At 44.8% G+C, this 24,846-nt stretch overlaps 1 protein-coding gene across 1 annotated transcript in view; it reads right to left on the bottom strand.

The window, feature by feature from the left end:
* Positions 1 to 787: 787 nt before the first annotated feature.
* The window catches only part of LOC144754218 (E3 ubiquitin-protein ligase TRIM39-like), a 164,922-nt gene continuing 140,863 nt past the window's right edge, over positions 788 to 24,846 (bottom strand). Inside the window, exon 6 of the mRNA XM_078641805.1 lies at positions 788 to 2,569. Coding sequence (XP_078497931.1) covers positions 2,058 to 2,569 — 512 coding nt within the window. The 3' untranslated portion in view covers positions 788 to 2,057. The remainder of the gene's footprint in view (positions 2,570 to 24,846) is intronic.

The following is a 24,846-nucleotide window of genomic DNA, read 5'->3' as shown; positions in this document are numbered from 1 at the left end:
GCATATGCACTTTAGCACTGATCAGCAGTGGTAAAGTGCCCAAACAGTTCAGTAATGTCCAAGAGAAGCAATGAATCTTGTGTGTGCAAATCACTCTATAGGAAATGTTACACAAACTAATGAGGATTACTGTTCTGTGATCAGCATGTACTCTTTCTTTGCAGCAGGTATTCAAAACCTCTGTGCTACTTTATGACGAGTCAAAACTGTGACGAGATAAAACTCCCATCTCTCTCTCCAGCAGAAACATTAATCACCTGGGTTATCTTGGCATTCTTATTGTTGCATGGAACCTGCTAGACACAAGTAAAGATCAGATGCTTATAAAATAAAAAGTTATTTCTGAACACAACGCCTCTCCCGGGTCATCGTAGGTGCAGCTGCACCGGTCGCACTCTCCTATAGCTGCCCTGAATCTGGGTTACATACAGGGTTCATTTGACAACTGACTTGTCTCTTAGTTCACTAATAATAGCACTGTCACAGGGGCAGGAATGGTTTCTAAGGTTATGTATACAAACAATCACTTTTAGTAGGTACTTGTCAATGCAGCGCAATAATGTGACCTATTATTGTCGAAGCTACATGGTGTGAAAGAAAAAAAAATTTGAATTCTGCAGAGACTTTATCATATCTTACATGACATCTTACGGTTGGTGTGTGATTCACATGGCACACATTGTCTGGGCTTGTATAAAAAAAAAGTGTATAGGGAAAGATATGTAGGGGTCAGTTTCACAAGAGGCTTCTGGTTGTCATGGCAATAGATGACACATGCAGGTATTGGTGATAGGTATTTATTAGGAGCAAGAAATGCCTACCTACAACTAAATACACGAAAATACTTCTGCCGTGTAACCTGCAAAGTGATTCCCAACAAGACAGTTACTACTACCTAATAACATAGCAGAGCTGAGGAATAAGAGGGCTAATGTTCCCCAATGACTCAGAAAATCCAGTTATTATATGTAATACAGTTAGCATATAACATAATAAAGTGTGCGAGTCACCGTGGATGTGCACTAGCCGTATGCTGGAATATAAATATGGTACTGTAATTATGCAGTCATTAGGTGTACAAATCACCCCGACGCACACTTTAGCATACCTCTCTCAGCCCCATGGTGTGCGAATCACCGACATAGGGCACACCCTTTTCAAAACATGCCGCTTGTAGTTCACAAAGTGTGAATCAGTGACGATGCACATTTCTTTACTCATGATTCAGCTGCCGACACTGCCTCCTCCGCTCCTGGCCTTTCCAAGATCATGATGCATTAATGGAACATGCGTGCACACGTAGCACGTGCGTCATTGACTCGCCCGCAGGCTGCACTACGGAGGCAGCAGTTCAGCGCCACGTGCACAGAGCATGCACCGTTTAGATGCACGAGCCTTGACGCCAGACCTGCACTCCTTCAATTATGCAGCATGTGAACCTTTACTGCTTGTAGACGTCCTGCTACACTATGCCAAGGACATTCACTACTGGAACGCACAGAAGGGTCCTCTTTTCTGAAACCCGCAATGTCTCAATACTGTTTACTCTCAACGCTCAATGCTGCAGGCATCCAGAATACGAATGAAATTACAGGCTCCCAGACATCGCCAGCTTGTAGAAGAGGACACAAGCAGGTATTGGGGTGATAGGCATTTATTAGGAGCAACTGTATGGAGTAATCACACAAACAAACAACCTTCCAATTGTTGCACCCACACCCAAATTCCATTCTAGAACAGGTGGCATCATGTTACCAAGGTGTTGGTAACTAAAATACCACAATTGTGAAGAAGATTCTTCGGTAACTTGGTGTTTAAACTAGGGATCGACAGTTGAGGTGTGGGCTCTTCACATCGGAGGTTGGCTGACATCTATACATTCATAAATCTACATGAAAGAAACCTTTTTTTCCAGACACTAGAATTACTACCCTCTCCCAAGAGACTGATCCCCAAAGGGAGACTTATTTTTATAAGAGTCTCTGTGCTCCTGGTCACATGTTATCACTGCAAAAGGGGGCGGGAGGGAAGGATGAGGGGCTGAAGCTCCCTGCAGCTCACAGTAGCCTAAGCTCAGTTTTTCTCCAAAGACACAAGTACGGGTAAAGCCTTTCTGTGAAGCGGGCCTGCGGGAAGGTGTAGAGAATCTCCATGGAGTCAGCATTGTACAGGGACAGCCGCCCCCCCTCGTAGTCCAGAAACACTCCCAGCTTCTGGGGCTTCTTACAAGGGGATAGATAGGTCTCTGGAGTGGTGAGAGCCTTGTACTGACCATTACACACCTGCACAGCCCAGACTCCCGTCTCAGGAGACCGTGTGAAGAACCCCTTCCTGTTCACAGACTCTGCCGCGACCCCCGCATGCCACCCTCCTCCCTCCTGCAGCAGCTGCACCTCCCAGTAATATCTGCCGGAAGTGAACCCCTCGCTCCCCAGCACACAGTGGTAGTAGGTGAATCTCTTGGGGGTGTCTGGCAGAGTCTGTGCTGTGCCTCTGAATCTCACACGTCTCCGCTCCTCAGACAGTAGGAGCTGTTGATAAGCTGTGTCAGGATCCAGAGTCACCATCACTGCAGAGAAAAGATTCATAATTAGAGATTAGACAGAAAAAAAGGCTATAATTACTGCTTTCTGTTTTACATATGATTAATATAAGCCACATCCGGAAGGAGCAAGTAGCGCTAGAGAGCGCACTGCACTAGACTGTTCACTACACTAAAGCGTACATTTATCTAAAGCGCACACTTCACCAAACAGCACTACATAGACAGGACATTATCCTACACACTACACTGCACCATGCAGAGTACAACACTACAAGACACAGGGCTAGACTGTACACTGTACTACACAAACACTGCAGCGGATAGGACACTGTACTACGCAGTACACTATCAGATGGTACAGAGTAAGAGAGCTAATGGAAGGTATACTGTACTAGTCAGTACACTGCATGAGATGGCACAGAGTAACACATACTAGAACGTATACTGTACTTGTCAGTAAACTGCATTCAATGGTGCAGAGTGACAGAGCTACTAGAAGGTCTGCTGTACAAGTTAGTACACTGCATTAGATGGTAAGGTGTGACAGAGCTACTACACTGTATACCGTACTAGTCCGTACACTGTATTATATGGTACAGATTGACAGAGCTACTGGAATGTATCATAGAATAGTCAGTACACTATATTAGATTGTACAGAGTCACTCTACTTGGGGGCTAACAAGTTGGAGATTATGAGACTGCAGAGGGTCCAAAATGCAGCCGCTAGAACTCTTCTTTCATGCCTACTACTTCTAGTGCTATGCGCAGATTACATTGGTTGCCAGTGGCTAGACGTGTGGAGTTTAAGTCCCCTTGTACTGCTTTCAGGATTTTGAATTCTTCCCCTGCTGGGATCCTAGCTGGCTTGCTCTCTTCCTACACCCCCACCCACCATCTACGCTCGATGGACCAACACCTGGTAGTTGTTCCCGGGGTTAGTAGAGTTTGCGCCGGTGGGTGTTCTTTCGCTCACGGGAAGCTAAACACTGGAACCTCTTCTCCCTGAGCCCATCAGACGCATAGACAATTATCTGGCTTTCCACGAGGATCTCAAGACTCATCTTATCCCTTCACTGTAGACCGCTCTTGCAGTTCTCTCCCGTTCTGTTTACCAGTTGATTTTATTTTTTTTAGCTTATCAGTCTTCACTCTTTTAAAAAAAAGTTTTTGCCATCAGTTGCCTTTTGTTGCTTTTAGGGCTGGGATGCTCTTTTGCTGGGGCAGCAATGCGCTCTTTAAAATTACCTAACATAACATAACATAACAGAGCCACTTGAAGGTATACTGCACTAGTCAGTACACTGTATTAGATGGTACAAAGTAACAGCTATACTATAAGATATACAGAACTAGTCAGCAATCTGCATAAGATGGTACATAGCTACTTTATGGTATAATGTACTAGTCAGTACACTGCATTAGATGGTACAGAGTGACAACGCTACACCAAGGCACATTGTACTAGCCAGTAACTAAGGGGTTCTTGATTGTTTAATTAGTTAAAATCGTTACAATATGCTTCATTTTCATGTATCGGGTAAGAAAAACAAAAGAAGGAAAAAGAGGATAAAATTAAGATTTTAAGTTCGTAGCCAAAGTGCGTGTTCTAGGTCAGATATCTGGGTTAGCTAAAATCTATGAAATCGTAAAAGCAGCAGTCCAGGCTGAATCTAAAGTGCTAGTGCATAGGGAAAACAACTGCGTCTATGGACCAAATTTTCTCATATGAGTGGTGTGGTTCTGAAATTCAGGGCCCTACTGTTGTCCCGGTATCGAGGTCTGATACCCGTGTCCCGAAACATCAACGTACCATGACGAATTTGGTGTCGACGAACCGATAATGATTAGGACATCATTCCTATGCATTTGCGTCATGATCGAGGTATGCTAACGCCCCTGAATCGTAGTTTCCGTCCCTCTTGTCTTGTGTCTTGCCCTCATGATAAGTCAATTAAAGGTCGAGCTTGATCTAAAAGGACACGTCCACCTTCCCTGACTTCCCCCTGACCTGTCCCAACTGACTCCCTTGCCTCCAGCCAAACCTGTTTGGGCAGCTCCTCGCCCAGTGGCCAAACACGATAGCATCAATGCACAACATACCACAAACCATTCACCGCGTACAGATCATGTTTTCTACACACATACACACCTGTCCACGCTCCCTGTTTATGGCCAGTTTTATGACTAGGAGGTGCCTTCTTTTATTGGGGCTTCACCGATATCTGATGGGAGTTCCGGGCCTGGCTAGGTAATCTATCACGAATTGGACATCTAAAATACGGGCTTGCCTACATGACTTCGCTCTTTTGTATTATTGTAGAAATATGTGTATAGCCATATCATAAACTCAAGAATTCTTGCTTGCAGCTATTATTTCTGTATATAAGGAGAAGGCTGGTTCTGTAAAAACGAACAGTCTCCTGAGAACACATGACCCGTGCTTGTCGTGCTTCTAGGACACCTGTTACTTGGTAGCTGCCAATAAAACTTGATCTCTGACTCGACTAGAAGACTCCGTGTTTCTGTGGTCCGGAACAGGGAGAACTCAGAGGCCTTCGGGTGTTATCCCCTGGCACCAAACGGGTTCCTAAAAACCCGTTACCTCAGTTGGCGCCCAACTCGGGGCGGTATCAAGCGGCAACGGTCCAAGCCAGATGTTTGTGAGGAGCTTCGTGTGAAAATTCCAGAGGACGGCCAGCCACTTCAGCGACCCCTGTATGTCGACGTGGTTCCGAAGGTCTTTGCTGCGAGGTTCCCCGCGTCCCGACGGCTACGAAGGACTGCTGCCCTGACTATCGCCTTGTTTTGGACCCAGTGATCCTTGGTAGAGCGAAACGATAGACGAGTCTTCTAGCGACCTCACCGATCTTCAAATACTTCAGTTCTTAGTTTGTCCTTAGTTTTTGGTATCCTTGAGATACGCTTTGATTTGGTACTTGCAAGCCCCAAAGCCGAAGGACTTGTGTATTCACGAGAAATATCGTAACAGATAATCCTTTGAAGTTTGAAGCTAGACTAGTGAGCAAAGATGCCTGGTTTTAGCAGACTTGGAAACTTGTTTTGTCTTGGTTATAGTAAGGACTCCCGATTAGAGGATTCCTGTCCGGTTCCTCCGATTGGAACTCCAACATATGAGCTCTATGTAAAGCACGGCGTAGGTCCTATCACATATAATGAAGTGTGGATAAAATACACCCGCAAGGATGGTGTTTTAAAATGGCCCCAATATGGTAGTTTCGACTCAGAAATATTAGATAACCTAGAGGTCAAATTATTTAAGAGAAAAGCCCGGCCGGCGATGTTTGACTCTTTCCGCTTATGGCGCAAAGAAGCCAAACAGAAAGAAATAAAATTAGCAAAAAGGAATAAAAGAGGTATGTCAATGGTGCAAGCTGCCGTTGCATACAGGGATAACGAGGAAGAGCAGGAAAACGAACAAATACTTAGGAGCAAGAAACTAGCAGTAGATAAATGCTACCCGATGTTACCAAATAAGGGACAAGGTCAAGAGGAGAGATCCGAGAAAGATCCATTAATGTCCCACTTATTAAGCTCACCTCCACCGTATGCGTTAGACGCTACTACAACGCCAAAGCATTTTACTATACCGCGCCCCGGCGCACGTAACCCAGCTCTTGCACGAACGCCAGCTCCTCTTCAGCTGGTTTCTACTTCTCCGGCGCAGCCTTCTCAAGGGCCGCCATCTTTGCTACCTACTCCATCTACTTCTACGACTTTGCCTACAGCTCCAGCTATTGTCTATGATACTACGTCTGCTCCTACTTCAACTTCCTCTGCTATTGCCTCTACTTCTTCTCTGCCTCAGCCTGTTTTTTCCGATGCACTTGCTCCTCCGCAAGGTTCTCCTTCTATCAGACAAAGAGTGACAGGTACCGTCACTGGTCTGCTTTCACCTTTCTTCGGGTCGCCTAAAACGACCCCTAATACAGAACATAGACAGTCCCGTAGTCAACTGCCTGATTACGAGGAAAGAAAAGTGCTGAATGAACTAGCCCGTAAATGGATTACGGATACTGTTAGATATGATGTTCAGTCTGTTATGGAAGTTTTCCGTCAATGGAACGCACCCACTCAGAGATACGTATTCGAAGAAATGTGTGTATATCTGGGCGAAGATGTGAAGACAAATGATCCCAAATACACAATGAACGAACTATGGCGTACACGCTTCAAGTTCTATGAAGGTATGATTATAGGTGCAGATGTTGAGAAAGCGATAGAGTTATTGCTCTCTTATAGGAGTAAGGGAAACGTCTCTAGATCATGTCACGAAGACGATGCACCAGACGGGAAAAGAGCGAGACAGTACCCCATAAGAGAGGTTCCTCCGGTTTGGAGGGAAGGTGATGCGAATGCGAATCCACCAATTCTGCCTCATTTCCAGCGTGTATGGGTACATGTCCCCTGGAAAAGATCCGATGTTTTAGCACTCAAGCAGACACTGCCTGATCCTCGTAAAAACCCGACTGGGTATTATAAGGAGTTATCACAAACTGCAAGCTCATGTATAATGAATTTAGCGGATATCGACATGTTGTTTGGGAACGTTGTTCCACATCCTCTATGGAGCAAAATACGTCATACGAACCATGACCAAGAACTAGGTGACTCATGGGCGAACATTGCCGCTATAGATGCTAGACAAATTGGTGGTTCTAAACCTGAGCCGTTAATAGCTGAACTTCCCGGTAGAATTATTGCGTACATGAAAACGATAATGCCTGAAGTACGCGTAAACTGGGACAAGCTATCTGCGTGCAAGCAGAAGAAGGATGAGAATGTGTCTGACTTTTTCACAAGATTTGAGGAGACTTTCACCGATCATAGTGGTCAGGATATGGCTACCGAGGGTGGTCAAAGATTGTTTGTAGACAAATTCGTACATAATTTAATCCCTGAACTGTGTAATAAACTGAAAGATTCAGAGAGTGCTTGGGCTGTCTCTACGTCAGCGCAAATTTTAGCTACAGCCCAGTACTACGAAAATAGGCGCAAAGACGAGCTAGATAAAGTCGACAAAAAGACAAAAGATTTAAAAACTAAAGTTCTTCTCCAGCAAGCCTATCCGCCTCGTACGACTAGTCAGCCCAATTACCAACAACAACAGCAGTATTCGAGAAACGCGCAAGGAAACGAGTTTTCCCATCAGCGTATTGCTTATGGCCCGAATCAATGTGCGTATTGCAAAGAAGAGGGTCACTTTAAAGGTAATTGTCCGGCTCTTGCGCGACGTTTGAGCGGTGCTTCAGGTGTAAGGGGAAGAGGTGTTCAACATGCCCCTAGAGGTAGGGGCGTGGAAATTTCACCCAGAATACAACTTCTTTTCCGCCTCAGAATTCGATGAACAGCTTTGACCAACAGAATAATGCGTCGTCCAGGTCAGCTCAGAACTATGCTGACGACTATTACACCGAACACGAAAATGAGGGTAACGATTGCTAGGACAGCCATGGACAAAGAGAGGGAGTTGTTTCAGTTCCAGTAGATCAGAATGGACCTTATGTCAAGGTAATTACCTCAGGAGTGTCAGAGCCATTTCTGCTGGATACTGGTGCTACAAAAAGTTCTATCATGCACTCGAAACTTCCTGGCGCACCTTTGTCTGGCGAAATGAATGTTTCAGTAGGTTTCTCTGGCGCCCCTGTTAGAAACCCGATCTCCAGTCCTATATCTCTTTCTATTGGCCCGTGCGAATTAGAAGCACCCCTCATTCTTACAACAGGTTGCGGTGAAAATTTGTTAGGTTTGGATTTGCTAAAAAGGTTATATGCGACTTTGTACTGTTCCCCCTTGGGAGTACAACTTACTTTAGGTAAGAAAGTCATTTCTCCAATGTATTTGTCAAAGGACAATATTCCGACTGAATTGTTATCACTTCCTGATATACTTTGGGCTAATGGCTCTAATGATGTAGGTCGTTTGGAGATAGCACCGTATGTCATAACATTGAAAGCCAACGTTAGGTTGCCACGTATTCCCCAATACAAAATATCTAGCGAATGTGAAAAGGCATTATTGACGATTGTTTATGACCTGATTGATAAAGACGTCATCGAAGAAACAACAGGAAATGTTTGTAACAGTCCAGTTCTGCCCGTCTTAAAGCGTACTGATCCTTTACAACCGCCTGTGTACAGGTTCGTGATCGACCTCAGAGAAGTGAACAAGATAGTTATCCCACAGTTTCCAGTTGTCCCCGACATTACTGCTTTATTGACGATGGTTCCAGCTTCAGCAAATTGGTTCTCGGTGATCGACCTGAAGAACGCTTTCTTCAGCATCCCGATTGCCGAGGAGAGTAGATATTTTTGGATTCCATTTAGGAGGACGAAGCTTCCGCTTCAAGTGCGCTCCTCAAGGCTACTGCGAAAGCCCATCAATATTCAGTCAGGCCCTGAAAACACAACTAGACACGATTGTTCTACCGAATGGTTCAACTCTGATTCAGTACGTAGACGATCTGCTGATCGCTGCAGACACTGAAGAAATTTGCAAACGAGCTACGCTGTCATTATTGCATCACTTATGTAACATGAAACACAAAGTCTCTCTTTCCAAACTACAATTTTGCCGACAAGAAGTAACCTACTTAGGTCACATCTTGTCGAAGGAGGGAAGGAGACTGACACCAGAAAGAATACAGGCAATTGCAGAACTGAGTGCCCCAAGGACACAGAGAGAGGTTCGAGCCTTCTTGGGCATTACATCGTACTGTAGACAATGGATACCGAATTTCTCACTACTAGCTAAACCCTTGCTGGCACTACTCTGCAAAGACACGCCAAATCCTATGCCTTGGTCTGAAGATTGCCAGACGAGTTTCCACGAGTTGCGTGATGCATTATGTTCGGCTCCTGTGTTGGGAAACCCCAACTACAGTAAGCCTTTTACATTATATGTCCATGAGAAGGAAGGTTGTGCATTATCAGTTTTAACACAACATTTTGGGGACAGACAGCGCCCATGCGCGTATTTTTCGGCAACTCTAGACCCTGTGGCTAAAGCCCTACCAAGTTGTCTGAGGGCTACCGCCGCAGCAGCTGTCTGCATCCGACAATCCGCTGGATTAGTCATGAACAATACTCTGATCGTTATGGTTCCGCATGCAGTAGACATTTTACTAAACAGGACGAAGACACAACACCTTACTAGCGCTCGACTATCCAGTTACGAACTTACACTGCTAGCAAGTCACATCCACATAAAGAGGTGTGATACACTGAATCCCGCAACGTTATTACCCATTCCGACAGAAACAGACAAGATTGATAACCATGACTGCTGTTTTAGGACAGAAGAAGAGACAAAAGGGAGAGTAGACTTACAGGACACTCCCCTTCCTGAATGCAACGATACTTTATGGGTTGATGGTTCATGTTTCAAGCTGCCGAATGGTGATACGACTGCAGCATATGCCGTAACGACATTACACACCATTATAGAGACCGCGCGCATTTCCCATAATTCTGCACAAGCTGCAGAGCTAATTGCGCTTACCAGAGCATGTGTGTTGGCGAAAGGAAAGCGAGTGAATGTGTACACTGACAGCCAATACGCCTTTGGTGTGGCTCACAGTTTTGGGAGATTGTGGCGTGAACGTGGGTTTCTTACGTCACATGGAGCAAAGATACAACATGGTCAGTTAGTTAATGAACTCCTCGAGTCACTGACCTTGCCACTACAAGTTGCCATTGTAAAATGCAGTGCACACAAAAAGATTCAGGATGATGTTGGCCGCGGGAATGCATTTGCAGACGAGGTTGAGAAAGAGACTGCAAGGAACACAATGAGTCGGATGTATGTTGTAGGTCCCGCTAGATGGATTACTGATGTGGGAATGTGTGAGGACACCATCGAAAGCGTGAAATCTATACAAGCCGAGGCAACTGAGAAAGAGGTGAATGAATGGAGAGAAAGTAAGGGTAGGTTAGATGCGAATGGTTGTTGGGTCGAATTGTCAGAACACCAGCGATGGCTATTACCTAACGCCTATGTACTTGCAGTAGTAACAATGGCTCATGGATTTGCGCACATCAGTTCGAAAGGAATCTGTAAGGTATTGGCCCAAGTATGGCAAAATAGCAATATCCCGAAATATGCAGAGAATGTGGTCAGAAACTGTATGGTGTGTTTGAAGTACAATCCCGGTAGGGGAACCCCAACTCCAGCTGGTCATTTTGCGCCTCCAACGTATCCGTTCGAGGTTTTGCAGCTCGATTTCATTCACATGGAGAGATGCAACAATCTGAAGTATGTGCTCGTTGTTGTTTGCGCTTTCTCCAGGTGGGTGGAAGCATACCCCCTTAAGGACAATACTGCCTTGTCAACTGCCAAAGCTCTTGTCAAAGAGTTCTTCCCGAGATTCGGCATGCCTAGAATCGTCTGGAGTGATAATGGAAGTGAATTCGTAGGACGCGTGATGAAGAGAGTGTGTGAATGTTTAGGCATACAACAAAAGTTCCACTCGGCGAATCACCCCCAATCAGCTGGATTAGTAGAGTGCTACAATGGCACTTTAAAGCTCAAATTAGCCAAGATCCAAGCCTGTACAGGACTTAAATGGCCTGACGCCTTGCCCCTAGCACTCTTGTCAACCAGAATGACAGTCCATTCCAGGTTAGGACTTAGCCCCCATGAGATAGTGTTTGGCCGCCCAGCCAACGCCTGGGGCGTGCCAAGGCCAAAGAAACTCCGCGAAATAGAGCACCCCGTACTGCTTGACTATTTGTGCGAATTAACAACTAAATTGCGTGTTTTACACCAACAGGTTCACAGTTCCTCTCCGCCAGCCTCTGACGATCCAGGTCACTCCATCGCACCCGGCACATGGGTCTTGGTGCGGAATTTCCAGCGCACAAACAACGGACAGCCGAGGTGGACCGGACCATACCTGGTACTTCTTTCCACGAGATCAGCTGTTCGGGTGGAAGGCAAAAAGAACTGGGTGCACGGGACCCATTGTAAACGGGTCCCTCTGCCCCTTCCATACGACCGGTGGGTCAACGAAGGAATTGCCGACTCCGAGACAGAATCCATACCTCGCTTCATCCCTTTCAGCGATGCACGTTTAAAAGAAACTGGTACCGAAAAGGAGAGTGATCATATTTTACAAGGACTTGTGCCACCGTCTATGCAGTTGGACACTACCGAACCTGAGACATTGTTTGAAGACCACACCGTACCTGGGAAACAACAATATAATCTAAGGTCAAGACAAAGAGACAAATAAAAAGCAAACCAATGTGATTTCCCTTCCCCCAAGAACTATTTTTGATTTTTTCAGCTCTCTCACTCTCAGGAAACTTGCTCAATTTTGATTTTCGAACCGCCATCCGGTTCTGCTGCTAGGGTCGCGGTTGAAGTCTGGGGAGTGCAACTGGGGACGTTTAGGTCAACGGTTCTGGTTGGTCCAAGGGAGTTACCCCGGACTGAACAGAGCGCACTCCCTGGCAGAACCAACCTACCACCACGGGCAGCAACTAGAGGATGGAGTTTCCTAGGGTAAAGAGACCTACCAGACTCACGAACTTTGAAAGACAATTATGCACTGTACTAGCCAAAAGAAGGTTTTTGATAACATGTATTTTAATGTTGTGTAGCATGACGATGTTTTTGACTGGTTACACTCTATTCGTATTCCAAGTTACTTTTTCAAATGACACCCGGCCACCAACTCCTCCTACTATCTCTCCACACTACTTTCACCCTCTACCTGAACACGAGTCTGCCAGAAGACTCGAATTTGTAAATAACTCATTCATTCAACTTCTACACCAACACCAGTCCATAATGAACACATCGAACTGTTGGGTATGCTGACTCATGCCGCACACGACGGATAAGGGTATCCCATACTTCATCCTGCCATTCAGTTATTATGGTTCTCTGTGGGCTTTCCAGACCATGTTCCTATTCACCCTAGAACCATACCCGACCCGTTCTACTGAGAGTGATTCCAGTAACAAGGCACTAGTAGCAGGGATAAGAAATATGAGTAGAGAGTTTGACACCTATCTTACGATTCCCAAAGATGAACTCACTCCGTACACTCGTTGGAACGTAACTAAATATGGGGTTTACCTGAGTAAGAGCCAGACAGCAAAGAAATCCCGCCCAGTTTGGATAGTACCCAACCAAGGTCACTTATGTTTACAAGGTATCGGCAGGGATCCCAAAGCACAATTAGGAAAGAGTATATGCACGGAAACCTATGTGTTCGCTTCCCGAACTTCCCCTATACTATTAGCAGCCAAAGGCACGTATTTCGTCTGCCATGACCAAGCCTACACCTGGTTGCCCCCTGACTTCTCAGGTACATGTTTTATCTCATTTCTGCTGCCTCCCACCTACACGGCCAGAGCAGATTACCATCGGACAAGGACAGCTAGAGGTGTCGTGAGTAAAGACGACACCGCGGGTCAGGAATTCGCAGACTTCGCAAAGGGTTTTCTGCCATTTTGGGGGCCTATGGTGAACAGCAGGAATATTCGCCAGTTATCGAGGATAGTTGAATCCGCCGTGATTACAACGGCCGGAGCCCTTGGCAATTTGACGACCGAACTTCAGTCGGATCGACTTATGACCCTTCAGAACCGAGTTGCCCTAGATATCATACTCGCCGATCGTGGTGGTGTGTGTAGAGTGATCCAATCCAGTTGTTGCATTTTCATCCCTGATAACGCACCGACAGTGTACCAGGCCATCTCTAAGCTACACGAGATATCTGGTTCCCTTCACGTAGAAAAAGGGGACTGGTCCTTACTAGGGTGGTTCTGGGAACTGATCGCTACCTGGGGATGGAAAACACTGATCTTCATTGGGATGATCTTAGCACTTCTGTTTATGTTCTGTCTGTGTGTACAGTGCGCTCCTGCACTATGTGGCCTTTGTGCTACCTCATGTGTACGGAAGCCTGTGTCAAGGGACGAACTGAGCAACAGAATGATGCTACAGCAGCATCTCCACGAATTCCTTCATACAGACTTAGACTCGGATTAACATGAATTATTGCCTTATATGAGGGCAAAAGGAGGGTCTGTGGTTCTGAAATTCTGGACCCTACCACAAACCATTCACCGCGTACAGATCATGTTTTCTACACACATACACACCTGTCCACGCTCCCTGTTTATGGGCAGTTTTATGACTAGGAGGTGCCTTCTTTTATTGGGGCTTCACCGATATCTGATGGGAGTTCCGGGCCTGGCTAGGTAATCTATCACGAATTGGACATCTAAAATACGGGCTTGCCTACATGACTTCGCTCTTTTGTATTATTGTAGAAATATGTGTATAGCCATATCATAAACTCAAGAATTCTTGCTTGCAGCTATTATTTCTGTATATAAGGAGAAGGCTGGTTCTGTAAAAACGAACAGTCTCCTGAGAACACATGACCCGTGCTTGTCGTGCTTCTAGGACACCTGTTACTTGGTAGCTGCCAATAAAACTTGATCTCTGACTCGACTAGAAGACTCCGTGTTTCTGTGGTCCGGAACAGGGAGAACTCCGAGGTCTTCGGGTGTTATCCCCTGGCACCAAACGGGTTCTTAAAAACCCGTTACCTCAGTGGGTCCTTTAACCTAGTATTTATTTATTTTTATTTATATTTAAGTTTATAAAGCGCGCAGCTACCCGGAGGTTTTCCGGCGCTAGAACCAGATGAGAGAGAGCAAGCTGAGAAGCAGCCAGGCAATTACAGGTTAAACACCAAGTTTTCACCTCTCTACGGAACTTAAGGTAGCAAAGTTCGATGCGCAAAAAGAGGGGAAGGGAATTCCAAAGGGAGGGAGCGAGCCAGGAGAAAGAGCGGCCACCCATTCTAGCGCTCTTAATTCTGGGAACTAGGAACCTGTGCTGATTAGATGAGCGAAGAGTACCGGGAGGACAGTAATGCTGAACCAAGGAGTTAAGGTAGGGTGGGGCTCGGCCAGCATTCATTCTGTGCATTAAGCAGAGGGCCTTAAATTTCGTACAGCTTTCAATACGAAGCCAATGCAGATTACGTAGGGAATTAGAGGTAGAGGATGTATTGGGCAGTTTACAGAGCAGCCGAGCCGCCATGTTCTGGACTGTCTGTAATTTACGGATCACCTCTTTGCAGGCCCCCAGGAGAAGAATATTACCGTAGTCTAGTCTAGAAGTGATTAAGGCCTGGACTACGGTTTTCTGTGTTTCCTGGGGGAGCATCCAAATGATCTTTCTCAACCATTTTATGATGGTAATACAAGTAGAGGAAGTTTTAACTACATGGTGCTTCATGGATAACTGGTCGTCAATAATGACGCCAAGGTTACGGGCTGTTCTAGAGGGAACGGGGAGAGTGCCCATTTGCGAGGGCCAATGTTGGGGCCCCCACAGAGTAGTGTTATGGCCAAACAGAAGAAGCTCTGTTTTCCCACTGTTCAATTTATTAACGTGCATCCACGCAGCGATGTTACTAAGTCCTACACAGAGGGAAAAAGAGGAAGAGGGAAATCCTATCGAGAGAGAATAAATGATCTGGGTATCATCGGCGTAGGAATAAATAGTGAGCCCAGCTTGCTCCGCAATGGTAGCCAAAGATCTGACATACAGATTAAAAAGCAAGGGGCTCAAAATGGAGCCCTGCAGGACACCATAGGCCGATTTATAGGTTTGAGAAACAGATGAAGAGGAAGAGACTTGAAAAGTGCGGTCTGAAAGGAAACTAGCAAGCCAGTTGAGGGCTGAGCCGGTAATGCCAGATGATTTAAGGGCATTAATGAGGATGGGGTGGGAAACCGTATCAAATGCGGCACTCAAATCAAGCAAAATGAGTGCCACGGTTTCCTCCCTATCCACTCTGCTTCGGATGGTTTCAGAAACCCCCAACAGAGTAGATTCCGTCGAGAAGCCGGACCTAAAACCTGATTGAGATGGATGTAAAATGTTCCTAGATTCAACATGTGAGGTGAGTTGTGTGTTAATAGGTTTTTCCAAAATTTTTGAAAAAACAGGAAGGAGTGAAATGGGGCGGAAGTTAGATGGATTATTTGAATCAGCATTTGCCTTTTTTAGCAGAGGCACTATCATTGCATGTTTCCATGCAGAAGGTACTATGGTTTCTCTAAGGGAGGTGTTAAGTAAGTCCAAGATGAGTTTAAGGGAAGAGTTGTCCAGCATTTTTAGAATTTGAGGGGGAAGTGGATTAATGTTCCTTTATAGTGATAGGTTAAAACCTTTGTGTTAACTGTCCCAGCATTAATTGTGTGTAAATACGGTTCAACACAGCGTTTGCAGGTATTTTCCTTGACTCAGGATGCGGGAGTTGGCTAGTCTGACGTGCACGGTTGGTCTTCTAGTCTTGGTCGGTTGAGTTTCCTTCCTTGCTATGCAGGCCATTAAATCATTGTAGCTCTGGCTTGGCGGCCAGCTAGTTGCTGCTGGTAGTTTTAGTAGTATCTGTAAGAACGACCCGAATGGCGTCAGTGAATTTCTCTAGTCTGGCCTTGGTTTGTGCTGTGTTGGCGGGGAAACACAGGTCTGAGACTTCTCTGCAGTGTCTAAGGCCATGAGCCCTGCAAACTGGGATTACCAAGCATTGTCGCTCACTTGCCATCTTTGGACAACAGCACAGTAAGTGAAGGCAGGATTTGCGTTGGTATCTACATAGACAACAAGCGATTGAGTTGTCCTGCTGAGCCCAGGATAGAAGTCCACGATAAGTAGTGTAAGAAGTCTCATGTATGAGATTCTCTTCTAAACTTGAATTGTCAAGGCTTGATCATAATAAGGCGGAGGTTTTCCCAGGATATAGGAGGCAACCAGTTTAGAGAAATTAGGTTGGAGGCTTAAGCTTTCCAGGCCCCTTTTAAATGAAATGTTCTTAACCTGTGCATTCACTGACTTTTTCCAGGCTGTGACCGGGATGTCCTGGATTTGCAAGTTTTTAACTTCTATTTCAAGTAAACTTGTGGCCGCTGCCAACTGGGCCTGCCATGGGGAGCCTGCCTCTTCGAAGATTGTTTTGATTTGAGCTTTCAATGAGGGTGCTGAGGCATGCAGAATGCTGTTGTAATATTTTATTGTGTCCCCATAACATAGGAGATCCGGACGAGCGAGTCCCAGCTCCAGTCTCACTCTGGCTCTCCTGGCCTGTCAGGGAAGCATTAGAACTTTCTTGTAAGCAGAAATATGGAAATACATGAGGAACCAGTTGAATGCGCCAGGAAAAGGGAGGGGAAGAGTTTGTCTCTCAAGACTTTCAGGATGGGTTCTGCGGTTTGACTATGTAGCTGCTGGTTTAAACATTTTAAACTGTAAATGATGCCGACCCCCTTGCTTATTAGATGCTTGAGATGGGCCACTGGTTTTACCCTGTCTGCTAGCCTGACTCCAAGATACTTGTAACTCGTGCATGTTTTAATTTGCTTATCACCTAGGCGCCATTGGGCAGTTTTCTTTCAAGGGTACTTCCCAAAGATGAGTATCTTGGTCTTCTCCTGGTTCGCCATGAAATTGTTCTTTTGATTGTACCTGTGGAGTGAATTAAGGGCTTTCTGTAGGCCGGTCTGCATATGGTCCATTATTGCGATGTCATCGGCATACTGAAGAATTTGTAGCCACACTATCCCCAACTTTGGTGTTACTAGACATGCACCTTCCCAGGCTTTGCTGAGGTCTGCTGTATAAAGATTAAAAAATAGGGTGTGTATGGGGGAGGAACAGCCTTTTGTTTCAGATCATTGTTGGTTAGCACCTTTGCTGTTGCAGTAGATGATCTGGTCTTTATGTGGACCCAGGTTCCCTGATGTAGTGCTGTTATTGCGTTTAGTAACTGTCTGGGGATTCCCCAGTAGTCTAGGTTTTCCCCCAGTTTTCCTCGATCCACCCAGTCAAGCTGTAGTCCACAAAACCGCAAATGAGAGGTGGTTGATCGGCTGTGTGTTGCTTGATGTGCCAGGTAACCAAGTGCTAGGATGTTATCCGCGGTAGAACCTTTGGGCCTAAATCTTGACTGAAAGAGGGGAAGGCTGTTATTTACCAAGGCTTCTAGTTCTTTCAGTAGTATTCTTGCATACGCTTTAGCTTCTAGGTCTGATAAAGCAATGAGGCGATAGTTTCCCGGTTTCGTGTAGTCCCCTTTTTTGTAAATTGGGAAGAGGATGGAAGCTTTCCATGACGATGGAATTATTAAGGTGGCGTAGGCGTGCTTGAAAAATGGTGTAAGCTGTCCCAATCAGTACTCATGTGAGGCTTTGAACACTGATGCAGGGACCCCGTTAGGTCCTGGGGCTCCATCGGTCATCATTTGTTTGATTAAATCAGTTACCTCAGCAGTGTTAGGTGTTTTGGGGACCTTGGCCTGTTACTAAAGAAGATTGTTGTGGGTTGGTGTATGGTGTATTCTAAAAGTTAAAGTATAGCTGTTTTGCGTACTTAACCCACTCGTCGGCTGCCACTCCATTCTCTTTTGTCTGACTGGTGATACTGTGTTAGTTGATGTATTTCTAAAGTTGAATGTGTCCCCTTTCTTTGAGGAGAGTGAATATTTTCAGCCATTCGGACTCAGTCTTCTACGATCTTATCTGCCAAACTTCCTTACTGTGCTCTGCGCGAAGGGCTGAGATTGTGTGTGCGCGCAAGTTTTTGTTCAATTTTTTCCTTGCTTTCAGGGCCTTTGAAAGGCTACGTTTGAGAAGGTACAATTCCCTTGGTTTGATATGTAGGTTAGTGGGTGGACGTGGGTGGCCTGCGTCTGGATGATTCCAGAGCTACCACATAGGACTTGTTTTAGGAGTGCTTCCCAATGCCCTGGGAGGTGGACGGTACATATTGCGGTTGAATTTGACTCTTGGGCAAGCGATCTGAAATGACGATGTAATCAATTGTGGACTTGCCCCTAAAAGAGTTGAGTGGGAACCAGAGGGGTTCCTCAACCGCTTTAATGGCATGCACCGAACCCAGGCTGCAACTTTGAAAGAGGCCCTGCAAGAGGGCAGACTCTATGGAAGACAGGGGGTGGGTTTGCGAGTTCCCCAGCTCCTGAGTTCAGGTCACTGACAATAACTTGAAAATGTGAAACGTATTTGTTTAATAAGTGATACATTTTTGTTGACAATGCTGGTTTTCTTTTTTTGATGAGTGGCAGGGTTAACATAACAGTTAATTAAAAGTAGACAGAATGAGTTGTTGTTGCTATTTAGCCCACTGATGAGGGCTGCTTGCAGATATGTGGTGCTGGTTGCAATTGAAGTAATCTATTCTGTGAGCTTGGTTTATGAAAGGCAGCCAGATGCTTGCCCAAAGCTATTGCGTTTTATGGCTGCGGTGTGAAGTTCATGTAAACCTAGAAGAATTAAAGGTTCAGTAGCCCAGGTCTCTGGTAAACAAAGGATGTCATTGTTTGAGGGTATTTATTTGCTGAGTTTGAACTGAGGATTTTTTAAGACCAGCTACGTTCTAGCATATGATTGATAGTTGCGAGTTGATCTCAAGAGTTCTGGTGCTGATCTAGTTGCAGTCAGCCTTTGTGATTTTAATGTTGCCGTCGTGAGAGCAGGCCTTCAGATCGGGTCAGATTGCACTGTCCAAGAGTTTGCATCGGCTCATGGGAGGAAACTGTCCTATAATCAAGTATGCTTGTTATCCTGTATGCGTTGTAGGATGTTCGCTTTGCTGTCAATTTGTTCCCTGGATCGCTGCCAGACGTTTCTCTTAGAATGGAGTACACTACGTTCATTGGCAGGAGTACTTTAAACATGTAAAGATATTTCTCTGGTGCGGGGAGTGCGGTGTCTATGCCCCATTCCACCATGACCGATATCTCTTCTGGCATTATCCCTTCCCGGATATTGCGGTTCAGTCCGATCGAGGTCGATTCCCCATGAATACTGCCAGGTAGGTCAGGAACTTGACCCAGGCTAGTTCGTCAGATTGTATTTGGGCCAATGTGGGTATATGCGTAAATAAACCAAGTATATTGCCCATTTAAAATGTTATAGTGGCCCTCGATGCAATATCTGGAGGTGAAGATTACCTCGTGAGTAGGTTTGCTGGCTTGATTCTCCATGAGTGCAGCTCTTGGTCCAGTCTGAGCAAAACTTGAGTTGGGATTCGAACCGACGTCTTGATAACTTACTTCTGGGCTGAGAGTGGGGCTTTGGAATGGTAGGCCAGAGATGATGGATCCAGAGTAATGGGTGTCCTGGTAGTTGGATTTTGTTCCCTGGACAGGCATGATTGAATGGTTTGCTCAGGCTTCGTGTTAGTTGCCTGGCCTTTTAGGCTGTACAATTACCGCGTTCAGAATTGGGTAAGATGAAGTGTCCGTCACATCTTTTACATCGGGTGTAGTTGGTACTGGTGATATTGGTTTGTTTGGGACAGACGTTTTGGCAAAAATTGGGTAGGTCCTAGCTATATCGTTGTTAGCTTGTGATGTTTGATTCAGAGTTATTGTAGGAAGGCAACTCGAGGGCTTTGGCATTTTTCTGCTGTTTCTTAAGTATTTTCCTTGGCCCTTCGAGAGAGGCTCTTCTTGCTTGTTCTGGTTAGGGGAATTGTCCTAGATTTCATCTCTTAGGTGTAGAATGCACGGGCTTAGGCTTTATCGTGATGGGCCGGTGGAAGGGTTAATGGCCAAGGGTGGGACATGAATTCTGGGCTCCAATGTGGGGCAGCCAGGAAGGGTTGTTGTGGAGTTGGTTTGGGAGCCAGCTCGTGATTTTGTTAGCTTGGAGCTACTATTGAACAGCGGATTAATGGTACTCCCTGTACCGACTAGTGGGACCTATATGGCTCATTTTCTGCCACAGCCTAGTGTGGCTGCGGAGCCAGTGCATGTTGAGTGGGGGGTGGGGTGCGAGTAGAGCTCCCATCAGTCTCAGGCTGCTAGTTTCTGCCTACCCGACAGGAGCTCACCCCCACCCGAACAGGGGCAGGGAATCTAGGACTAATGGGCCGCGGAGATACACACCACACTCCATTTACCTCTGCGCCGGTCGCTGACAGTTATAGTTCGATGCAGGGCTTGTAGTCCCTTGCGCGATCCCAGAGATAGATAGATAAATAGATAGATATGTATGTTCGCTCCAATTCCTTTACTGCCTCGTAAAAGACCAGACTGCAGTCATCGGTTGTAGAAATTGTGGTTTATTCACCACACAACATTCTTCAAACTGTAACCATATGTGTTCAAATTATAAATAAAGTTCAACAACAGAAACATGGTTGTCCAATTACGTCATTCCCTCTAGATTCAATGACATCAATGATGCACTCACTTAGTTTATAATGCGGCAGCCATCTTAACAGTTCATTACTATCATTTAAAAAGGCACTGTATACCGGCATAATTCATTTAAAATGCATGAATTTTCAGAAATAATTAAGCCCTGTATGGGCAAACTCACAGCTATTATTATTACTTGGTCACATTTCTATTAATTTCTAATTAAAGAGGACATATATCTTCTACACCATCTCAATATTGAAATTTTACGAAAATAAGATAAGATTGAAAATAAGATTATATTCATATATACACTTTTATGCGATTCATTATCGCTGAGTATGTCGGGTGTCTATACACTTATCTTCTTGCCTAATGTGTTCGCTCAGTGTTGCTAAATTTTTTCCAACTTTTTCATCTTCTATTTTAGTGGTTTTAAAGAACAATTTAGCCTTGAATAGGCATGTGTACTATTCAATAAATATGTGACCAACACAATTTTAGTTTAGAAAATTCATCCAGACAAGTTTGAGTAAAATTAATCAAAAATGCGGAATGTATTGGGTCTGCAGGCTATTTTCCTAAATGTATAGCTAGTTCTTCCTCAGTGTTGAGACTGAAAGGTGTTCTGGTTTTCAGATCAATTATGAATCTTGATTCAAGTCTCCTTAGTTGAATCTCTCTGTCCCCTCCACGATCTTTAACGGGGACATGATCAAGGCAGAAAAAACTGAGCAGACTGCGGTCACTATGGTGTTCTTTGGCAAAGTGTCTCGCAACAGGATAGGATGGGTCATTGTGTTCAATTGCTCTGGCATGTTCAAGGATTCTACGTTCTGCCAATATAGTGAAGATTGCAGGGGCATATTAGACAGTATACACAGTATGGTGTAGTGCATGTGAAGAATTTAGTGATATTTTTACTGTGCATCTTTGCCCGGTATTTTATATGTTGTAATTTTGGAACTTGTGCTACACGCTTTACAGTGAGTGCATGGGAAGAATCCAGTTTGATTTCCCAATCTAGGTGTTCTCGGGACTGAGTAAAAATGGTTATGTATTAGGTGATCTTAGTGATCTACATCTTTTATATGTTATCCTGGGATAATCGGATATATCACCCCCAATTATTCCATCTGCCTTCAAGATATGCCAATTGTGTGATAGTGCACTTTAGATTGGTTTCAAATCACATGTGAAATATCACTTATCACTATTGCTCTGTTTGCATTTGTCTTTCAATAGACTGTGTATGGGTATTCTTTGGACCTTATCAAATTTCTTTTGCAGAACCTGATCTGAGTAGCCCCTCACTTTGAATCTTTGCATTGACTCCTGGGCAGCCGCTTCGAAGTCTTGTTCTAATGTGCAATTTCTTTTGAGGCGTAGCAGCTCGCTATATGGAATGCTGTTTATTAGGTGTTTAGGGTGACAACTACTTGCTTCCAGAATAGAGTTCCCTGCAGTAGTTTTACGAAACAGTGAGGTACATATTTTAACCTCCTGTATAAAGACTTTGAGATCTAAGAAGTCAACTTCAGTTGCACTTTTATTACCGCTGAAGTGTAAGTTCACAGTGTTGTTTTTCAGTTGTCTAATATAGGCTTGAGCCTCAGTCCGAGAGCCTTTCCAAAAAATAAACAGATCATCATTATATCAGTGCCACCCGATGATTGAAGAGACCCATTTCTGATTCTCATCAGCCCAGGCGACCTGCATCTCACACCAGCTGACGAACAAGTTTGCATAGCTGGGGGCGAAGCAGGTCCCCATCGCTGTCCCTCTGATTTGCCTGTAATATTGTTTCTGGAACAAAAAAATATTGTTGTTCAAACAGAAAGTCATGAACTCAATTAACATGATGTTATGTGATGAGAACTGTAGAGGGTGACTTTTCAGGAAGTATTGCACTGCTTGGATACCTTGGTGGTTGGAGATATATGTGTACAATCCTGTTACATCGAACACAATCATCAGCATATCATATCAGCATATCAGGTTCCCATTCAAAATTTGAGATAATCCTAATAAAATCGGATGCATCTCGAATGTAAGAGGACAAAGTTTTAATAAAATCAATCAAAAAGAAATGAAGGTATTGGGACATAGACTCGGTGAGACTCCTTTTGATGAGATAATGGGTCTGCCCAGAGGTGATATTGCATTCTTATGTATTTTGGGCAAGTGATAAAATGTTGGAGTCACTGGTTGCTGACATGTCAGAAATGTATGTTCGTTGTTGTCAATCATCCCTTTTGATGCCCATTTATTAAGCAGTTCATGATATTCATTTATGATTTCGTGATAGTCCTCTTTGCTGATTTTTCGGTGAAAATCAGGACATTTGGTCAAATGACTGGTGGCCATCATCCCTTGGAACCTGCCCATCACGAACTCAGCACGTAACTTGGGCGTGATGATCGACCCCTCACTTTCTATGACACAGCAGGTGAACAGGACTGTCGCCACTTGCTGGGGTGTTATTAGGACTCTCAGGAAAATTACCCACTACCTCTCCCTGCAAGAATGCAAACAGATCGTGGTTGCCTTAGTCGCCTCGCGGCTGGACTATTGTAACACGCTATACTCAGGCGTAAATAAAGGCCTTATACAACGCCTGCAGTCTGTCCAGAACGCGGCGGCCAGATTTGTGCTCGATGCCCCTAGGCTTTCGTCCTCTACAGCTGCTAGGAAGAGCCTTCATTGGCTCCCGATCCAGTCCAGGATCTCTTTTAAGATCATGTGCCTGGTCTATGGGGCCCTGTCCGGCGAATGCGCTGGGAGCTGAAGGCTCTGCTGGCTCCCTATGTCCCTTGCAGGAGCCTTCGCTCCTCCAGCAAGAACCTCCTATTGGTACCTCGATTTCGCAGAGCCAAATGGGGAGGAAGGGCCTTCTCCTCCTTGGCCCCTAAACTGTAGAACACCCTGCCCTCTGAATTAAAAACTCAACCGTCCATCTCGCTGTTCAGGAAGGCATTAAAGACATGGCTATTTGCCGAGGCATATCTGTAACCTGGTTCCCGGCTTCTACTGCACTCTTTCTGTTAGGCGCCTTGATGCCCACCGGGCTAAGTTTGCGCGGTACAAGATTGTTTTCATTTAATTTAATTTCATTTTACTGTAGCAGGTCGTATCTCATAGTGACTCAGTGCAATTAAATTCTATGGAGATATATACACACACACACATATATACACACACAATTATATATATATACATATGCATATACATATATATACATATATACACATACATATACATACATATACATATACATATACATACATATACATATACATACATATATATATATACATATACACACATACATATATATATATACACATATATACATACATATATACATATACACATATATATATATACATATACATATACATATTACCTACTGGCGGTCGCCAGTAGGTATATATAGTTAGGATTTTTTCCCTATGGGATTTTTGAAAATTCTATGTCTAATAACTTTGGCGTTTGTGGACGGAATTGGCTGAAATTTTCAGGAAAATGGCACATTTTGTTTCTGAGCAGCCCTTGAAAATTTGGGGGGGGTTCGTCAAGGGGGGGCCGAGAAAAAAGGGGGGTCCCAAAACGTGTTTTTAACATTGAGTTTTCCATAGGGCGGTTGGCCTCACTTTTAGCCCGAAGGGCTGAATGGATTTGCACGAAACTTGGCAAAATTGTAGGGACTGGTAGCCCGATGTGCCTTTTGTAGGTCTCAATATATGTGCTTCAGTGGATTTTGAGAAATTAACGTTCAAAAAAAGATATATATCTGTAACAGCGGACCGGGCAGCGCTCCAGTTCGCGTACTTTTCGCGCAACGGAGCTTTGTGAAGCGAAGCGGATTGGTTCTCCGGCGTCTGTAAACATTCCAAACAGTCCGTAGCGGCCGCCATCTTGTCTCTCGGTAGGATCGAGAGACAAGAGGAGGCCAAAGCGAAGGGGCAAATGACCATAAGGGGGCATAGTAGATTCTCGCTGACCCCCTAGGTTTGATGTGGAGGTTTTAAAAGGGCCGCGCGGGGCAAAAAAAAAAAATAATAATAATAAAACGGCTGAATGGA

Source organism: Lissotriton helveticus, chromosome 5_1 (genome assembly GCF_964261635.1).
Source record: "Lissotriton helveticus chromosome 5_1, aLisHel1.1, whole genome shotgun sequence".
In the NCBI taxonomy this organism is placed as follows: Eukaryota; Metazoa; Chordata; class Amphibia; order Caudata; family Salamandridae; genus Lissotriton; species Lissotriton helveticus.
Note: the sequence above shows the minus strand (reverse complement) of the source record. Positions and strands in the feature narration are given on the sequence as shown.